General features: G+C 46.1%; 1 protein-coding gene across 1 annotated transcript in view; it reads right to left on the bottom strand.

Annotated features, from left to right (window-relative positions):
- Rrbp1 (ribosome binding protein 1) overlaps positions 1–15,692 on the bottom strand; it is a 60,891-nt gene that overhangs the window by 20,096 nt on the left and 25,103 nt on the right. Inside the window, exons 3-4 of the mRNA XM_051183266.1 lie at positions 3,735–3,883; positions 2,727–2,849 (exon numbers count right to left, since the gene is read on the bottom strand). Coding sequence (XP_051039223.1) covers positions 2,727–2,849; positions 3,735–3,883 — 272 coding nt within the window. The remainder of the gene's footprint in view (positions 1–2,726; positions 2,850–3,734; positions 3,884–15,692) is intronic.

Raw genomic sequence — 15,692 nt, 5'->3', positions numbered from 1 at the left:
AGGCAGGCAGGGACAGGAACAGGTTTTTTTCTTTAAAAGCATTGGAAAGGAAATGCTCTAAGTGGAATTTGGTTCTGTCTGTCTAGCCTGGAAAATGGATACTGTCCCCAGTACTCACTGGTGCTCTGTTGGTATATTCTTGGGGTATCTGGCAACATTCCCTAGGCTTAGTGGGGCCCTGCAGAGACTGGCACAATTTCAAATGCACAAGGAAGATAAAAGCAGACAAAATGATAAATATTTAACTATTTACAAGGAAAATATACATATACCAACGAAAGCTCCTCCCTCAGATGCAAGCCAGCCTAAGGGCCTCAGTGGCCACTTGCTCACAAACCGCCTGCATCAAGCAAGATCACAGTTTTTGTTCTACAAGGCTCGCAGTCTCTGCCAGCAACCAAATACAGGTGTGTGGCAATTATATTGATCAACTCCATCTGGGAGTTCCATAAGAGTCTTGAGGGCTGACACCAAACTAAGTCATACAGGATAGTAAGGAAATGTCCAACCCACCAGGAAGTACAGGAGAACCTCAGAGGAAGCAAGAAAGAGCAGGGCATACTGGGAGCAGGCAGCCATCCGGAGAAAAGGGGAAGGTAAGATGCAGAGGGCTATTCAGGGTACAGATTTGGGGATGGAGACTGGGAGCTAGTGACAAAACATGAAAGAGGTTTAAGGACAGATCAGCACTGGATCTCCTGAGCTTATAGGAAACAGGATGTGGTTGGAGACAGAGGATCACAGCTGGACATTGGCATTAAATGTGGATCAGAGCCAAGACCCACACTCCAGAAGATGAGGTAGGTAACAAAAGTCAAGGCTTCTGGACCTGTGGCCCACACCAGGAACAGATTCTACTGCCTTAGCCAAAGGAAAGTGGAACATGACTCTAGAATGTGTCTGGGAATTAGGTGCCATTGTGGTTTTTAAAACCATGTCACACAGCCACATCTGAGGGCAAGTGTGGACACTACGTGGCCAGCACAGAGGCCTTACCTTCCTTCATAGCTGCCACCCTGTCCTTGGTGAATGTGATCTCAGAATGGGAAAGAGTTAATTCTATCAGAGGTTACAACTTCCTCATCCATCATGCTTTAAGCCCTTTCTAAATTAAAGGGCAAAGATACAACTAAGTAGTCAAGCACCATTCAGCCTGGCAGAGGGGCAAACACTTCTAGACCCTCTCATTTGCACCTGACTCCAGGAGTCAGTGAATTTCCATCTGGACATCTCTATTTAGAAAGAAAGTATTCTGGTTGTTGCTGTTGTTTTTGTTTGGTCAATTTGACATAATTTGGAGTCATTTGAAAAGACTGTCACCATGTTGCCCTGGGCAGGTAGTCCTGGGTTGTTTAAGAAAGCAGGCTAGGCAAGCCAGTAAGCAGCTGTCCTTCATCACTTCCATTTCTGTTCCTGTCTTCTTCAGTGACGGGTGTGAACTCAAAGTTCTAACACAACATAAATCCTTTCCTCCCCGAGTTGGTCATGGTGTTTTATTACAGCAATAGAAACTAATTAAGGCAAAGGTATGGAAGAATATCTCCCCAGAACAGCGGACTCTGATCCAGGACAGTATGCAAGTCATCTGATCAGAGAATCGGGAGAACTTTGGCAAATCCCACAGCATAAACACCCTTCCTGCAGCCTCAATCCTAACATGAAGTGGGCATAGAGTTATGAGGAAACAGTGCATTCAGCTGTTTTAAGCCAGGAAACATAGCTGAAAGACCTGCATTTCCAGTGACCCCAGACAGCTCAGGTAAAGACACCTTGACAGGTAGGACAGAAGATCATTGAATCCTGGGAGAGGTCCCTGGTGGGTGACCATCTTGTCCCTCAATTGAGTTTTCTGTCTGGCTCAGAGGTGCAGCTACTGAATTTAGGACAAAGTCACTTCACCTCATTTCTAGTTTGTCTCAAGTAAAGAGATGGGAAGTACCTAAGGGAAGGGCTATGTCTAAGATGGTGCTGGGTATTTATAGACCCAGCCCATCTCCCTGAGTCTGCTGCCTGGGACAGAGAAGGCAGAATGCAGAGAAAGGGCATGAGAGAAAACCCATGGCACCTGGCAGAAGAGGATACCAGGCCCATGGAGACTCCCCTTAACTGGCTCTACATGTCCTCTGGGGATGCTTGGACATCAGGACCCACCTCTCAGAAGCAGAGGCAAGGGAGACACTCCAATGAGTTCAGTAGAGAGTGACTACCCATGCCTGTAGGCCTGGCATATCCTGAACAATGCCCCAAGCCTGCCCCACAGCAACCTTGGCTCACTACCACCTGCCAATTCAGAGTAAAAACTTTCCGACCAGCCAGATGTAGCCAAGAACTTCCCTGTACATCACTCCACTGATGTCAGGGAGGAAAAGCAACCTCCACCCCAGTTTTCAGGAAAACCACCCTGGATTAAGTGTGAACCTCCTCCTTCCTAGGTGCACTAACTCAAAAGATGACCTGTCACCCTGGGAACCACGGCAATCTGAGGTCCTGGTCTCTGCTGAGCTACACGTAATCTTAAGACCACAGGAAAGGGAATCCCAATACTACACATGAGTTCTTTAGATAGCACAGAATCTACAGTCAAAACATTCTTGGCTTGGTAAGAACCTTATGTTAGGCAGACAAGCCCCTGTCCTGATGACCAAAGGACAGCTGTGGCCCTGGTGCAGGGGGATCCTCAGAGAAAAGAGAGGAGGGGCTATCTCACTTCTGAGCTTAGACAGTACCTTATTGAGTTCCCTTAGTTTGCTCTTGGCGACAGCAGCATCCTCTTGCTCTGTGGCTAGTAGTTTTTCTTTCTCTTCTAGCTGGCGTTTCAGAATTGCTACAGGGTCACCCTTCTGAGTGGCCTAAAAATGTTGACAAAGCCATGTTAAAGGGGAATAGAAAGAGACATAGTTCCCTTCACAGTGGCAATGAGCTAAGTGATTCCATCTGATCCTAGAACCTCCATGGGAATTAATGGTCCTGCTAAGCCACCCAGCCTTCAGAACTCCCAGACTTTGTGCTCATGGACGCTTGGGGTGGTATTTCCAGCATGAAAGCCAGTACATGCAGACTGGAAAACACTGGTTGTAATGTGGGTACTAGAACAGGAAACTACTCTAAGGACATGGGCTGAGGTAAGCTGGGACTATAGTCACCTTGACCTCCAACACTCATGCCCAGGAAACACCCCCAGTGCTTATTTGCTGAGGAGCTACCAGTATCAGCGGGAATATACAGAGCATGTTATCCCCCAGTGAGAACCAGGAAAGGACTATCCCCAGCACTTCCAGCCACTGAACTGACCAACATTTATTACCCAACTAGCTAAGGAACAAACCCACACATACCTCACTTCCTAGAACAGTTCATTGGCACTAGAGTAGGAATCAGCCTTTGAGTTTGCCCTGGTAGCACAAGGGACATGTCACAGGGCTCTGTCAACTCTATATCCAGATTTTCAGATGTCCCAGAACTCATGTCCTAACCCCAGAGCCACATGCAGCACAGAGGCCCTACTCTGCCTTCTGGGCAGACAAGCAGACTCGACCGCTGATCCATGCAGCCTGAGCACAAGTAACATTGGCAGGATTCTCTAGGAAGAAGTGGAAACTCTTCTAGGGACAATCTCTTTGCAGTTTGACAAGCTGGGTATGGCTTGATAGACAGCTCCTGGGCAAGGCCAGGTCTGAGCAAGATGCTTATCTCTGGGGAAAGCAGTGCGTCATGGCAGCCCTGCAGTGGCCTACCTTATGCCAGGTGTCCTGAGTAACTCCAGTCTTCTCAGAGAGGATCTCAATAAGCCTCTGGGCCTCACCCTCATTGAACATCATGCTTCCAACTGTGGAGACCAGTGTCTTGTAGGGCAGGAAGAGAGGACTGTCGCAATCTGGGGGTCCTGAAGGGGGAACGAGCAGGGGCTTACATTCTACCTCAAAACAAATGATGCATAAAATGTCCATCAAAAGGTGGCTCTGGTCAGAGGCAAGGGGAACTGTCCCACAGCTTCAGGATAGCAGGCTGGCACAGTGGGCTTCTTTATAAATGAAGGGTCCACATCCCCAAAGGGTCCCAGCCAAGGCTAGGAGAAATATCCTTCTTATTTTATACTGTTGCAGGGGTCAAATTCAGGCTTAGTGCATGCTAGGCAGGCATTCTGGCACTGGGCTACCAAAGCCTTCTTCCTTCTTTTTTAAATGATCAAGACCGAAGCTGTGCAGGGATGGGAGGCAGCATTGTACCCAGAGCCAATAGCACACACAAAGCCCTGGTTTGCAGCACTCCAGAAAGGAAGGCAAATAGATGAAAGTCTCACTCCACTCCACAGTGAATTTGAGGTCTGCCTGAGTTACATTAGACCATGCCTCAAAATAAACAAACAAATAACAAAAACGATGTGCAAAATTATGCCCAACACGTTTTCCTCAGAGGATTTTTCCCCTTTCTTCTTTATAGTGGAACATTTTTGTTCCTCTTTCCTCCCATGCTCAGTGAGATTCCCTTATCTACCTCAGCATCTTCATGGGCACCAACAGCCTGTAACTAATGAGGACACTCTTCATTTACTCTAGTAATCACAACCATACATGCAAAACCTTGGAAAAGGATGAAGGGTACCAGGAGTCAGCTCCCCACACTGAGGGACAAGGAGCCCATCTCTAGTCTCCCTAGAGGTTGAGCTTAAGTAGTGACTGTCTTTAGGAGAGGAATGACTGGGCCAGAGCGAGCCTGTCCACTCCCTAGGTACAGACCACTTGGCTCACAACTACCACTGCCCCAAACAAACAAAATCTCCTAAATGTGCTCACTCCCAGTCTCTCTGTTGATACTCACATTGCCTTGCAGGCAAAACAGGAATGAACTGAGATAGCTTACCTAAATTCCTGGGAAACTCCTTCTACTGATATCTAAATTTGCCCCACAGTTGAAACAGAGGGCCAAATGCACTAAGACAGACAGATAGGCCTGCAATGGCAAATCTAGTTACCTTCTGAGGCCTACCTTCTGAGGACAAGGAATGGGGAGGGTTTGTACAGCAACCTTGAATTCTCTGACTTATCACAATATTTTTTACCTCGTAGTCACAATATTTTCATTATAAGTGGAAGCACTTAGCATGATACTGTAATAAGGGGAAGGTGGGATGTGGGCGAGCCAGTTGCTATGAGCACCTTGTTTTAAAACTTCTTACCTTGGGAAAGCTCAGTAGATTTAAAAATAACCACACGAGCATTAAAAACCTAAGAGTTAGTATTGCTAAGAAAATGGAAGAGTATGTGTGTGGCTACCCCCTTAATTTCATTGAAATATGTATGCATGCACACACAACTAATGGTGTACTTATACATACTAGATATAATCCTGAGTGCCACAAAGCCAAAATAAAACAAAACACCCCCATGACACATTTTTGGTTGTGTGTATTCCCATGCACCTCCATCCTGGGGAGGATATTTACTGCCCGGATTTTAAAAGACACAGGCGAAGTATGACAACCTCCTAAGTCTCTGTGAGCTGGAGGCTGCAGAGACATTTCCTTTCCGGATTCACACAATGCTCCCTGAGAACTTATACAAGACTCCTGAAAGCCGTGATATGCTTCAAGCAAAAGGCTTACACAGAGTCTCAAAAATTCAGTGTACACAAGAACATAAAACAGTAACCTGATATATTAGATGCAAATTGTAAGGATAAAAACTTTGGATAAATTTGGTGAAATATGCTGTTAAAATTAATTCCTACTGTTTCTTCTTGGCCTATTCTAATGTGGCTAGCCAGGACTGTTAAGTTACAGATGTGGTTCATACCATATTCCTCTTGGACTGGTTGTTCTATGCCCTTTAAGCCCTGTGAACTCCTATAGAAGGCCCCATCCTCAAGAAGTCCCTGAGTCGCTGAGATTTTTAGCAGCTCTTCCATTCTCCACTAGGGGACTCTCTTCTAGTGGGGCATGCCTGTAATTCTAGCACTTAGAAGGTAGAGAGCAAGGGCGTTTAAAGCTAGCCTGGAGTACATGAGACCTTGTCTCAAAGAAGAAGGAAGTGGGGAGGCACCCAAATAAAGACACTGCCTTTCAGGCTCTATCCCTTGAGCCCCACCCACCCTTTACCATGGGAGTGAAACATCTAGCTATCAATGCCACAAGCATCAGCTATGGGATGCTTCAAGATGTTTCCAGCACTATCTAAAAGCCCCCTTCTAGTTCAGAGAGTTTCCAAGGGTACCCTTTGAAAGTGGCACTCTATATTTGATAACCAGACTTGCCACATCTCCTTCAGGGTCCTCACCCCTCATGAAGGAAACTTCTCTTTGCAACAGACAGAGACCACTACAGAAAACCACCACCAATCAAAATGCAGAGCTATGGAGCCCAGCCCCAATGCATCTACAAAGCACCTAAGGCTCAGGGAACATGGCAGAAAGACAGTAAAAGTCAGTTGAGTTCATTGTGAGATTTTGTCTACAAGTAATTTCACAAGCTACACCCATGAAGTCTCACTACATGACTGCCCAGATGTGAGCTGAACAAGGACTACACCAATGGGCCTGCCAAACCAGATGGAGGAAAAGCCCACAAGGCCTCAACCCTAAACAAAGACGTTACAGACAACTGAGAAAAGCTGAGAGCAGGAGAGGTGGCCTTCCCTGGGGAAAGAGGACACCAATTGGTTGTGTAGTACTAAATGGTCATCCCTGAGAACATAATATATACAAGTAATATTATTATATACAAGGAGTAGGTTACATTTAGAAATATGTATGTATATACAAATACATATATGCACACAATAACAATAAAAGAGGCCACGAATTTAAAGGAGAACAGGGAGGGATATATGGGAAAGTTTGGAGGAAGGGAGAAATGTTGTAATTATCTTATAATCACAAATATTAAGAAAAAAGCATTTAAAATACAGTAATAACCAAAATAAAATTGTCTTGACATTTTTCTGGCAAGCTTAAAAAACCACTCTAATGATTCTTTATTAAAAATTCCTAGAGTTACTATGAATTTTTGTTACACATTTCAATTAAAAGTAAATGGCTGTAACAAGTCAAACAATCCAAAGCAATGTAAAGTAAAATTGAACCTTCTCTGCCTATCCCCTTTCTCTAGCCACAGAAATTTCCATGGTCTTCTCCACACAGACTCTTCTCTCCTTTACATTACTTTTAGATAACTTCACAAAACATTTTTTATTGAATCTTTTAGATTTATTTAAAAGCAAAAGGGGGGAGAGGAGGAGCATCTCCATTGTCTCTGAATCAGAAGCAGGAAAACTGACAGAAAAAAGAAAATACGGGCCCTGGATGAGTTACATCCACACAACATGCCCACAAGAGCCCAGCACACACCCAGAACCCCACTCACACCACCCCATTCATGCCTCTAGAAAATGCTTGAAGATTCTCCTAATCGTTGGTATTGTGAAATCTTAAGGTATCAGAATAAACATGCCAAAGACTCCATATCTAATCCATTAACACGGGCTTTAAAAAGAACAAGGGGTTAGGAAAATCCAGAAGAGGCCAGCTCCCTGCATGGCTGCTCTGGCAGCCTGGGTCTGGCTCAAGTTGGTAGGTGTGGTCTGGAGAGGAATGAGGCAGACAAACAGCAAAGAGCAGCTACAAGATAGCATCAACCAGACCCCGTCACAACAGCCGCCATGTGCCAAGCCCTTCAGGAATGCAGCAAACTACACAGACCCAGGATAAGCCTGTCCTGCAGAGAGGCCTGAGGCCCAATACTTCACTTCCATATAACAGTTTACATGAGGAGTCAGTCTAGAACCCTTAGAGCTGTGGACTAAGAGGTTGGGCTGACAGCTAACTCCATAAGAAAGTAAATAGGATAAAGTCACCAAGGGGTTATACAAATATATGTGGGCCAGGGCCAGCCTATAAAGGTCACCTCTGGCCTTAGTGCAACATGTATGGGGGAGTTCAATGGCCTAGGCTAAAATGTCAATTTCCAGCTCAGCTCCTTTGACAACTTTGTGTCCTTGGACAACTGGCTAACTACCTCCTGCCTTTGTTTCCTTGTCTGTAGTCAGTAATAACTGTTCCTTCCTCATGGCCTGGCTGCAAAGATGAACTTAAAATGTGCTTGCAATGAGGCACAGGAGGAGGCACTGGAAACTAACCCCCTGGGTCAACTTTGGAAGCGCAACCATTAAGACCCCTGCTTGGACAGCCAAACCCCTGTCCCTTCCCAGCTTCATATTGAAGAAGGCAGGCAAGGGTGAGGCTATGAGGACAGCCTCTCTAAGGCCAAGGCTGCTGGAGACACTCATAAAAACGGCAGATATCTTACTCATGACGCTAAGCAGCAAGGGCTTGAGGGAAGATTATATCTCCACTGCCAAGGAGCCCATAGAGAGCCGGTCAGTGTGCCTAACACCCCAGACTCCAAAACGATGATGTGATTTGCTACAGAAATGCTTTATCACCTACAAAATGAAACTTGTAAAGAAGCACTTAGAAGTCTCTTCTCTGTCAACTGTGGGGTCCTTTAAGAAAATTTGCTCTTTGCCTGCATAACTACCAACTCCCCAATGAACAGCCCCAGTGATAAGAGGGAGATGTTAACGTACTCAATGGCTCATTGCTCCAGCAGCAGCAGCCCCACCTCCTCCATGCCCAGCTGTAAAACAAGTCTGTCCTGCCCACGCCCCACTTTCTCCATCAGCAGGGAGGGCATCAGCCCATTCCAGGACTTGCCTTGTGAGTACCTGTGGACAGCTAAAGGTTAAAAGGAGCTGAATATCACTGTAGGTTCCCAAGTCCCTGCCCAGGAAGGGCAGATCCAACTCACTTCCAAACACAAGTGTATGCACTCACTGTGTCCCTGAGAAGCCTGCAGAATGCAAAGCTTGGAGTGGGGGTAAGTAGAAAGGAAGACCACAAAGCTAGACAACAGCAGGCACAGGGAGGTCATAGAACAGAGCAACACGCTGGAGCCTGGGGAAGTACCCTAGCAAAGCAAGCAGAGGCTAAAGAGTAGGTGCCTGCAGGAAGGAGAGGAGCAGCAGCCCAGGAAGACACAAGTCTGCAGGATCCAGGGCTTTGGACTCCCTGAATAGAGGAAGGTAAGCCTGGAACAGGTGCAAGACTTCATGGGCCCCAGAGATCTGGATTTTATCCAGTAGACAAAGCGCAGTGACTAAAAGGGAACACTGCTTAGGATGCCAAGAAGGACAAAGCTGAGGCAATTGAGGTAAGAGCACAAACTACAGAGCTCAAGCCCAAAGGTATTCAGGAGACTAAGTGTGAAAAGCCCAAGTGATAACCCAGGGGCCTCCTTATAGTGGGGCCTGACAGGAGCATGGCCTGGGAACTAATGAGGATTCCATGGGAAGCACATTCATTCTCTTTAGGGATTGTCCAAACCTATTCTGAAGGCCTTCCCCTCAAATGCAAAGACCATACTTGCAAGCTGATGCCTCTGAACCCTCGCAGGGAATGACAAGGATGGTACAAGTCCCCAGCACAGCATCTCCCCAGGAAGGAAGTCACATCCCAACCTGAAGCAGATTCTATGTCCAGCCCACCCCAACCACCCCAGGCAAAGTGAGCTGGTCTGTATAATGGCCAGGCCCCTCACCTCTAAGCCTCTTGGAAACCCAAAGTCATCTATATTTACAACCAAAGGTCCAGGGACCAAAGGCAAGCTCTCTATCCTGACACCTCAAATCCAGAGGCAACCCTTCTTTCAGGAGGCCAGTTCTCCTTGGGGCCCAACCAAGCTGGCAGGTGGTACTTTCTCTAAAAACAAAGAGAGTAGACCAACATCACTGCAGCCTCCCCTCAACTGCACATTTTAAATTGTGGCTAAGAGTCTATGGGGGAAGGTAAGGCCCCCAAAGAAATTTAAATACACACTAGACTGCTCCCACCTCCACTTAGTGCTCTTCTATCCACAGCTAAGACAGATCCTAGGCAGCATGGAGTCTCCGCTAGGAGACTCCACTCCCAGACCAGGTGGCCTACCCCTGGTCAGCCCTTCCCAGAGCATACAGGCCAACAATGAACAGCTACACTTGACTCCTAAAGGGCCACAAACACTCACATCTGGAGTTTTCACCCTGGTACCAAGCACAGAAGCTGGGGAGAACAGCTTCTTAAGGCTGTAGGAAAGAATAATCTATTACCAAGCTGGAAAGATGTGTGCATTAAATGGTATCCAACAGACTGAATGACTATTTTCCTCTTTACACGTCAGGGTTTTTCTCTCCAGACTTCAACAGAAACAACTTTATACCTGGAAAACAAATCCACAAATCACAACAGTTTTAAAGACAACCATGTGAAGGACTTGTGCAAGCTCCTTGCTTGGACTTTCAGGCAGAGTACCAAAGACCACAGTTTCAGTGGCAGTCACGATTTTCCCTAGTGCCTACAGAGAAAAGAACATGACTTTACTGAGGACTTGAGCACAGAGGTCTGGATAGTACCTGAAGTGCCAGTGTTGCCCCATCCAGCAGTCATCAAATAGAGATGTCCAGAAAAATACCGTTTAGCAGCTTCTCACTTAACTGGCTTCCCTGGAGGATCGCTTGACATTCTTTTTGGAGGGAGCGGAAAAGAGGGATAGAGAGGAAGGAGGAGGGGGGAGAAAATGGGAACCTGGGTTTTGAAGAACTCACACAGAAAATGAATGGCTCAAATGCCTCGAAGGTTTTGTTCACAGACTCAAACGCTGACACAGAGTTAAAGTCCAAAGAAAAAAGGGTCACCAAGGCTTGTTCTGAGTGCACACCTGGTGACTTTCACCTGTAAACAGGGTGAGTGGTTAACAGTATGGATGGGAAGGGGCCCCATGAGGGCTGCCATGGAGACCCTGCACTGCCATCTGCTGGCCACAGGACTGTGGCTGTGGCTGTTTAACACAGGTAAGCTAGGCTGTAAGGGGTATAAAGCAGGGAAAGCAACATCAAGCACCTCTACAAACCCTGGATATACAGGATGGTTGCCATACTGCCCATCAAGTTAAGACTTTTTTATACTGCATTTCTGCCTGGTCTGCGGATAGAATGGTGTTCTGCAGGGCTGTGCACAGGGAGCTCAGACACCACCACCAGCACTCACAAGACACTGCTAGCTTCAGGGTACAGAACCACCTTTGACATTCATCTTACCTCAGCTTACGAGCACTTACCAGGCAATAGGTACCAAGGGCTGAGTGGGCACTGGCATCTTGTGGGGGAGGTCTGAGAACTGGCTGCTGCCTCCCTCCACCCTAACTCTCCCGAAGGACTAACAGGCCTCCCTTTCCATCATCCAGAGACGCTCCAAGAACACACAGACAAGAGTTCCATAGTGGAGTTTTGTTTCTTTTCCAGTTTAAAAAAAAAAAAAAATTGAAAAATTTGAAAAAAGTAAAAGAATGAATGAAAAATACAAAATATTACCCACAATACTATCTCCCAGTGGTGTTCTTTCTCCCATGTAAGCCATGACAGACTCATAAAAGCCTATTTCTATTTTCTGTATTATGGAATTATGGGACTCTCCTGCCATGACAGCATGGTCACCTAGCCCCAGAATAATACCAGCCTGCCAGCTGGGGAAGGAGAGGAAATCCTTCAAAAAGCCAATCCACAGAGCATGACAAAAAACACCAGAGCCCCTGGGTGCACCCCTGTCCCACTGAGCAAGAAGGGTCATGAGCCCTGTGGCAGACTCCTCACTTGGACCCTGGTCTCAGCCCCTCTTACCAACAGCAGGAAACAGGCCTCACTCCAGTTAACAGCTATCTGCGGGGTCACGGAACACATTGTGCACTTCCCATATCCCAGATCCACAAGAGATCTAGCAAACTCACTTCTAGTGCAGCTCTCCTGACAGCACAACACCACGAGGCCATTCGAAGTAATCAGTGCGACCCTCGGCTCAGGATGGGAGGCAGGCGGGCAAAATTAAGAAGGCACAGACTAAATCCAAGGATAAAAATAGATTTTTAACAACCACCACACACACACACACACACACACACACACACACACACACACACACACTTGTTGTGGGACTATCCACTGGGCCAGCAGTGGTACTCCAAACCATGGTACTTTAGTTTGTGGGAGTTTTCATTTCTCTGGGATTCTACCAATTCCCAGTCCCTAAGCATTCAGAAAAAGAATCCCGGCTTTTTCAAAGGCCAGTGTGTTCTCCTCTTTCCACGCCAAGAGCTTAGAACACCCCTTTGCAACACAAACCCTTCTCAGTCCAAAAGAACCACACAGGGGTTAGCTCTGACACAATCAAGCAGGCCTCTGTAAATCACCAACTGTTTTTGAAGAATGAGGGAGCAGGCTTCCTAAATGAAAAATGTACCCACCTCTTAACTTGCAATTACAGAACTAGGAATTTACTTTAAGAGACATTCACACAGCAATATATGTACATCACTGCAACATCAATTTCAGCACCAAAAAAAGCCTGCACACTACTTAAGTGTCATTTAAATAAATCACAGTACATTCACACTACGGAATGTTATACAGATGAGTGTGGCAGCTTTGCAAGCATGATGTGGAAAGATGTCACCAATGCACTATAAAGCAAACAGCAGTTTCCAACTGGGTATATACCATAGTGTGCATGTGATAGCAGTGTCTCCAGGGTCCCCAGAGTCCACCCCAGAAGTAAATGGTGACAGGGACAGAATAGGAAGAAAGACTTCAGATTTTCACCCTATCCATACTTCTCAACTATTTAAATTCTGTTTGCTGGAAATATACTTTTGTATAATAATAAACTTTTAAAAGCAGAGACCAGGTGTTCATAGTCAAACACAGACAAGTGGTTAAAAAACCTATGGCATGTGATCAGTCCCTTAAAGTAAGGTCAAAGCAGAAGTTCTAAAAGAACTCTGGCTGGCCTGTGGAAATATGCCCAAGCCTGCCTCCACACCTGCCATGTCTCCTCTATGATACCTGCCATCAAAGGCCTTGCAACAACCAGGGACAGAGCTGAGACTGGCAATGCAACCCCAGTTCATGGACTGCTTCCACACTGTGATGTCATTCTTAGTGTCTCTTGAAATGAGGGGACAGTGAGAGCTAGAACCAAGTAAAGATACAGCTGTGAATGATGCCAACACATGGCTGCAAAGCCTATCTTCTTTAGGTGGATACCTGCAAGAGCCTTCCCAAATGGTTGCTACTTAGAACAGGGTGTCCAAAAGGACTCTTTGATGCTGATGTTTTATCTCTGCACTGTTCTAAAAGGCAGCCACTGGCAACCTGTGGCTTATAGAACTTTAGAGACAGATGTTCTACTTACAGAACATTAAGGGACAGAAAGTATGATTCAAGAACTGAGACTTATCTTGGACTAAATGAAATGGCTAGGGTGACCAATAGTTCTCAGCAAATAGCACATCTCTCAATCCTCATTGCTGCAGCCAGTTGTTAAAACTTCATAGTGCAAGGGCCCTCCTCATCCCCTGCCCAACTCTATTCTCTTGAATTTGTGGGAAGAGTTCCCTTCCCAGCCAGCTCTATACTAGTGACAGGACACACCCCTCAAGCATTTCCTGGATCCTCACAGCATCATCTTAGGCTGCTTCTTCTGCCCAGCCCTATACTGCCAGATACCTATCACCCACTTGCAGGTATGCCATAATTCTTTTGTATTGGGCACATGTGGTCCCCAGAGTGCAGGCAGCTTTCTTTGAACAAACACTTATTTGTGGCTAGGTTGCAAGGTGGCTAAAAGCAGGCCAGCTAGGGCCAACCACGGCCCAACCAAAGAGAACATAAAGTCTAGCTTTGTGAAAATAATCAGGCCTGTTTCTCATTTATGCCTACTCACTTGGCAACACTGTCACAGATGAATTATACTAAATCAGGTGAATTCCAGTACACTTCATGTATTACACCAGTAAGACGATGCTATGACTCTCTGCTAAATAAATATCCATACTGTTTGATTCCATGCCCTAAACTTTCAGTTACTACAGTTCATGCTTCAGTTCAGTGATGAAAATCATGCAGGAAGTTAAAAAATGTGCTAGACAAGTTCCCAGTGGCATTGCTTTCTGAAGCAAGATGGCCAGGAATGCCAAGCATTTCACTGGCTTCACACTGGATTTTTCAGTTTTTTGTACTGAGTCTTCACACGAGACCCCCAAATCAGAATTCTCCCCTGTCTGAAGTGAGAGCCCTGCTCTGGCCCAAGTTTCCCTGGAGTTTTCTCTGTCTAGCAGCTGTGATAGTGTTGCAGGTGAGCAGGCATGAATGAGAAGCAGGCTTGAATGTTTCACAAAATTTTTATGTATAGTCAGTCATTCACATGTTGTACTTAGAAACACCAGTACAATGGAGAAAAAACATATGGGTATGTGTCTTACTGAGCCTACACTGTCTAATGCTGACCTCCACCCACACAAGCTGTGAGACGCTGAAGGTACTATGTAGATACCTGCCTTCTTCTCCCCATCACTGCTTAGCCATGGCTGGTTTTGGGTCACCCTCCCATACTATCATCAATCAGGAGAATCGCAGCCACAAGAATAAGAAATATCTTTAGACCTCATGAACTAGAAAGAGGGGAAAATATATTCTGCTGGAGAATAAACAGACTGAAAGAATCCATTAGGCAAACCCAAACGGGTGGTCTAGCCAAGGGCGGCTAGGCCCCAAGGAACCAGATAGAGCACTATACGTAAATGCAAACACCAAGTTGTCCTCATAACCCACAACCACCGGGAGCCACACTGATTGGGCCATTCTCAGATAACCCTAGCACAGAGCAGAGCCAAGTATACAGTGCAACTATAAAAACAGTAACTCACGAACACGTTCTTGCCTGTTTTGGTTTGACAATGCCACACAGGGTCTGGCCACTGCACTAAAAGACACAATGAGAAGACATGATTCTTTTATCTCCATCACCTTCCACAAAAGCTGGCCATGGAGTGGAATGGACAGCCTCCACATAAAGCATGCTCACCCTGTCCATATCACTGCCAAGCTGGAGGTACTCAAAGTCCCCTACATCCTGAGTGTAACAGGAAGCTGAGGGGAGTCTTGACATCGTAGAGATGAGGTGGGGGCTCACTTACCTACGGGTACTAAGTGGGAACAGAGTTATGAACAGCAAAAACAAGACTCTCACAGACCTTGGACACCCTTCAAGGGCATTTTCCTGCAGTTCACCGGGGAGCCTCACCAATATACTCTCCTGATTATTTATGAAAAAGAGGTGTCTTAACACCAGACATGATGGTTCATACATATATCCCAGGATTTGAGAGGCTGAGGTGAGGACGCCATCATTTTGAAGCCAGCCTGTGCTACAGTGAGAGATCCTAGGGGAAGAGGGGAACAGCTAAATACATAGACTTGTCAACTAGGCAGTACCTGAAATCTTAGGACCCACTACACAGCCAAACACTAGTCAAGAACTCCCTCCACATGTTTATGAGTGCTTCCCATCACCTGTCCTGAACTTACACAGCTTGAAAATCAAGGTCTCTTTCCCATGGCTGGAGTTCTAGCCTGTCTGTAGGACCATATAGCCCTGGGCTTCTCTGAAGCAGCTTACTACCTCAGCTTGGGGGCTCCTGTTAGTGGGTTCTACTCTATATTTCAACAGTTACCAATGGAAACCACTCCATTACAGAGGCCTCATATGCTCATCTATATCCAGAGAGCTTGAAAATCACAAGAAAAGGAATTCCAGCCTCCATTTCACCACCCCCC

This window comes from Phodopus roborovskii, unplaced genomic scaffold, assembly GCF_943737965.1.
Source record: "Phodopus roborovskii unplaced genomic scaffold, PHOROB, whole genome shotgun sequence".
In the NCBI taxonomy this organism is placed as follows: Eukaryota; Metazoa; Chordata; class Mammalia; order Rodentia; family Cricetidae; genus Phodopus; species Phodopus roborovskii.
The sequence above is the reverse complement of the archived record's forward strand: the minus strand, read 5'-3'. Positions and strand labels throughout refer to the sequence as shown.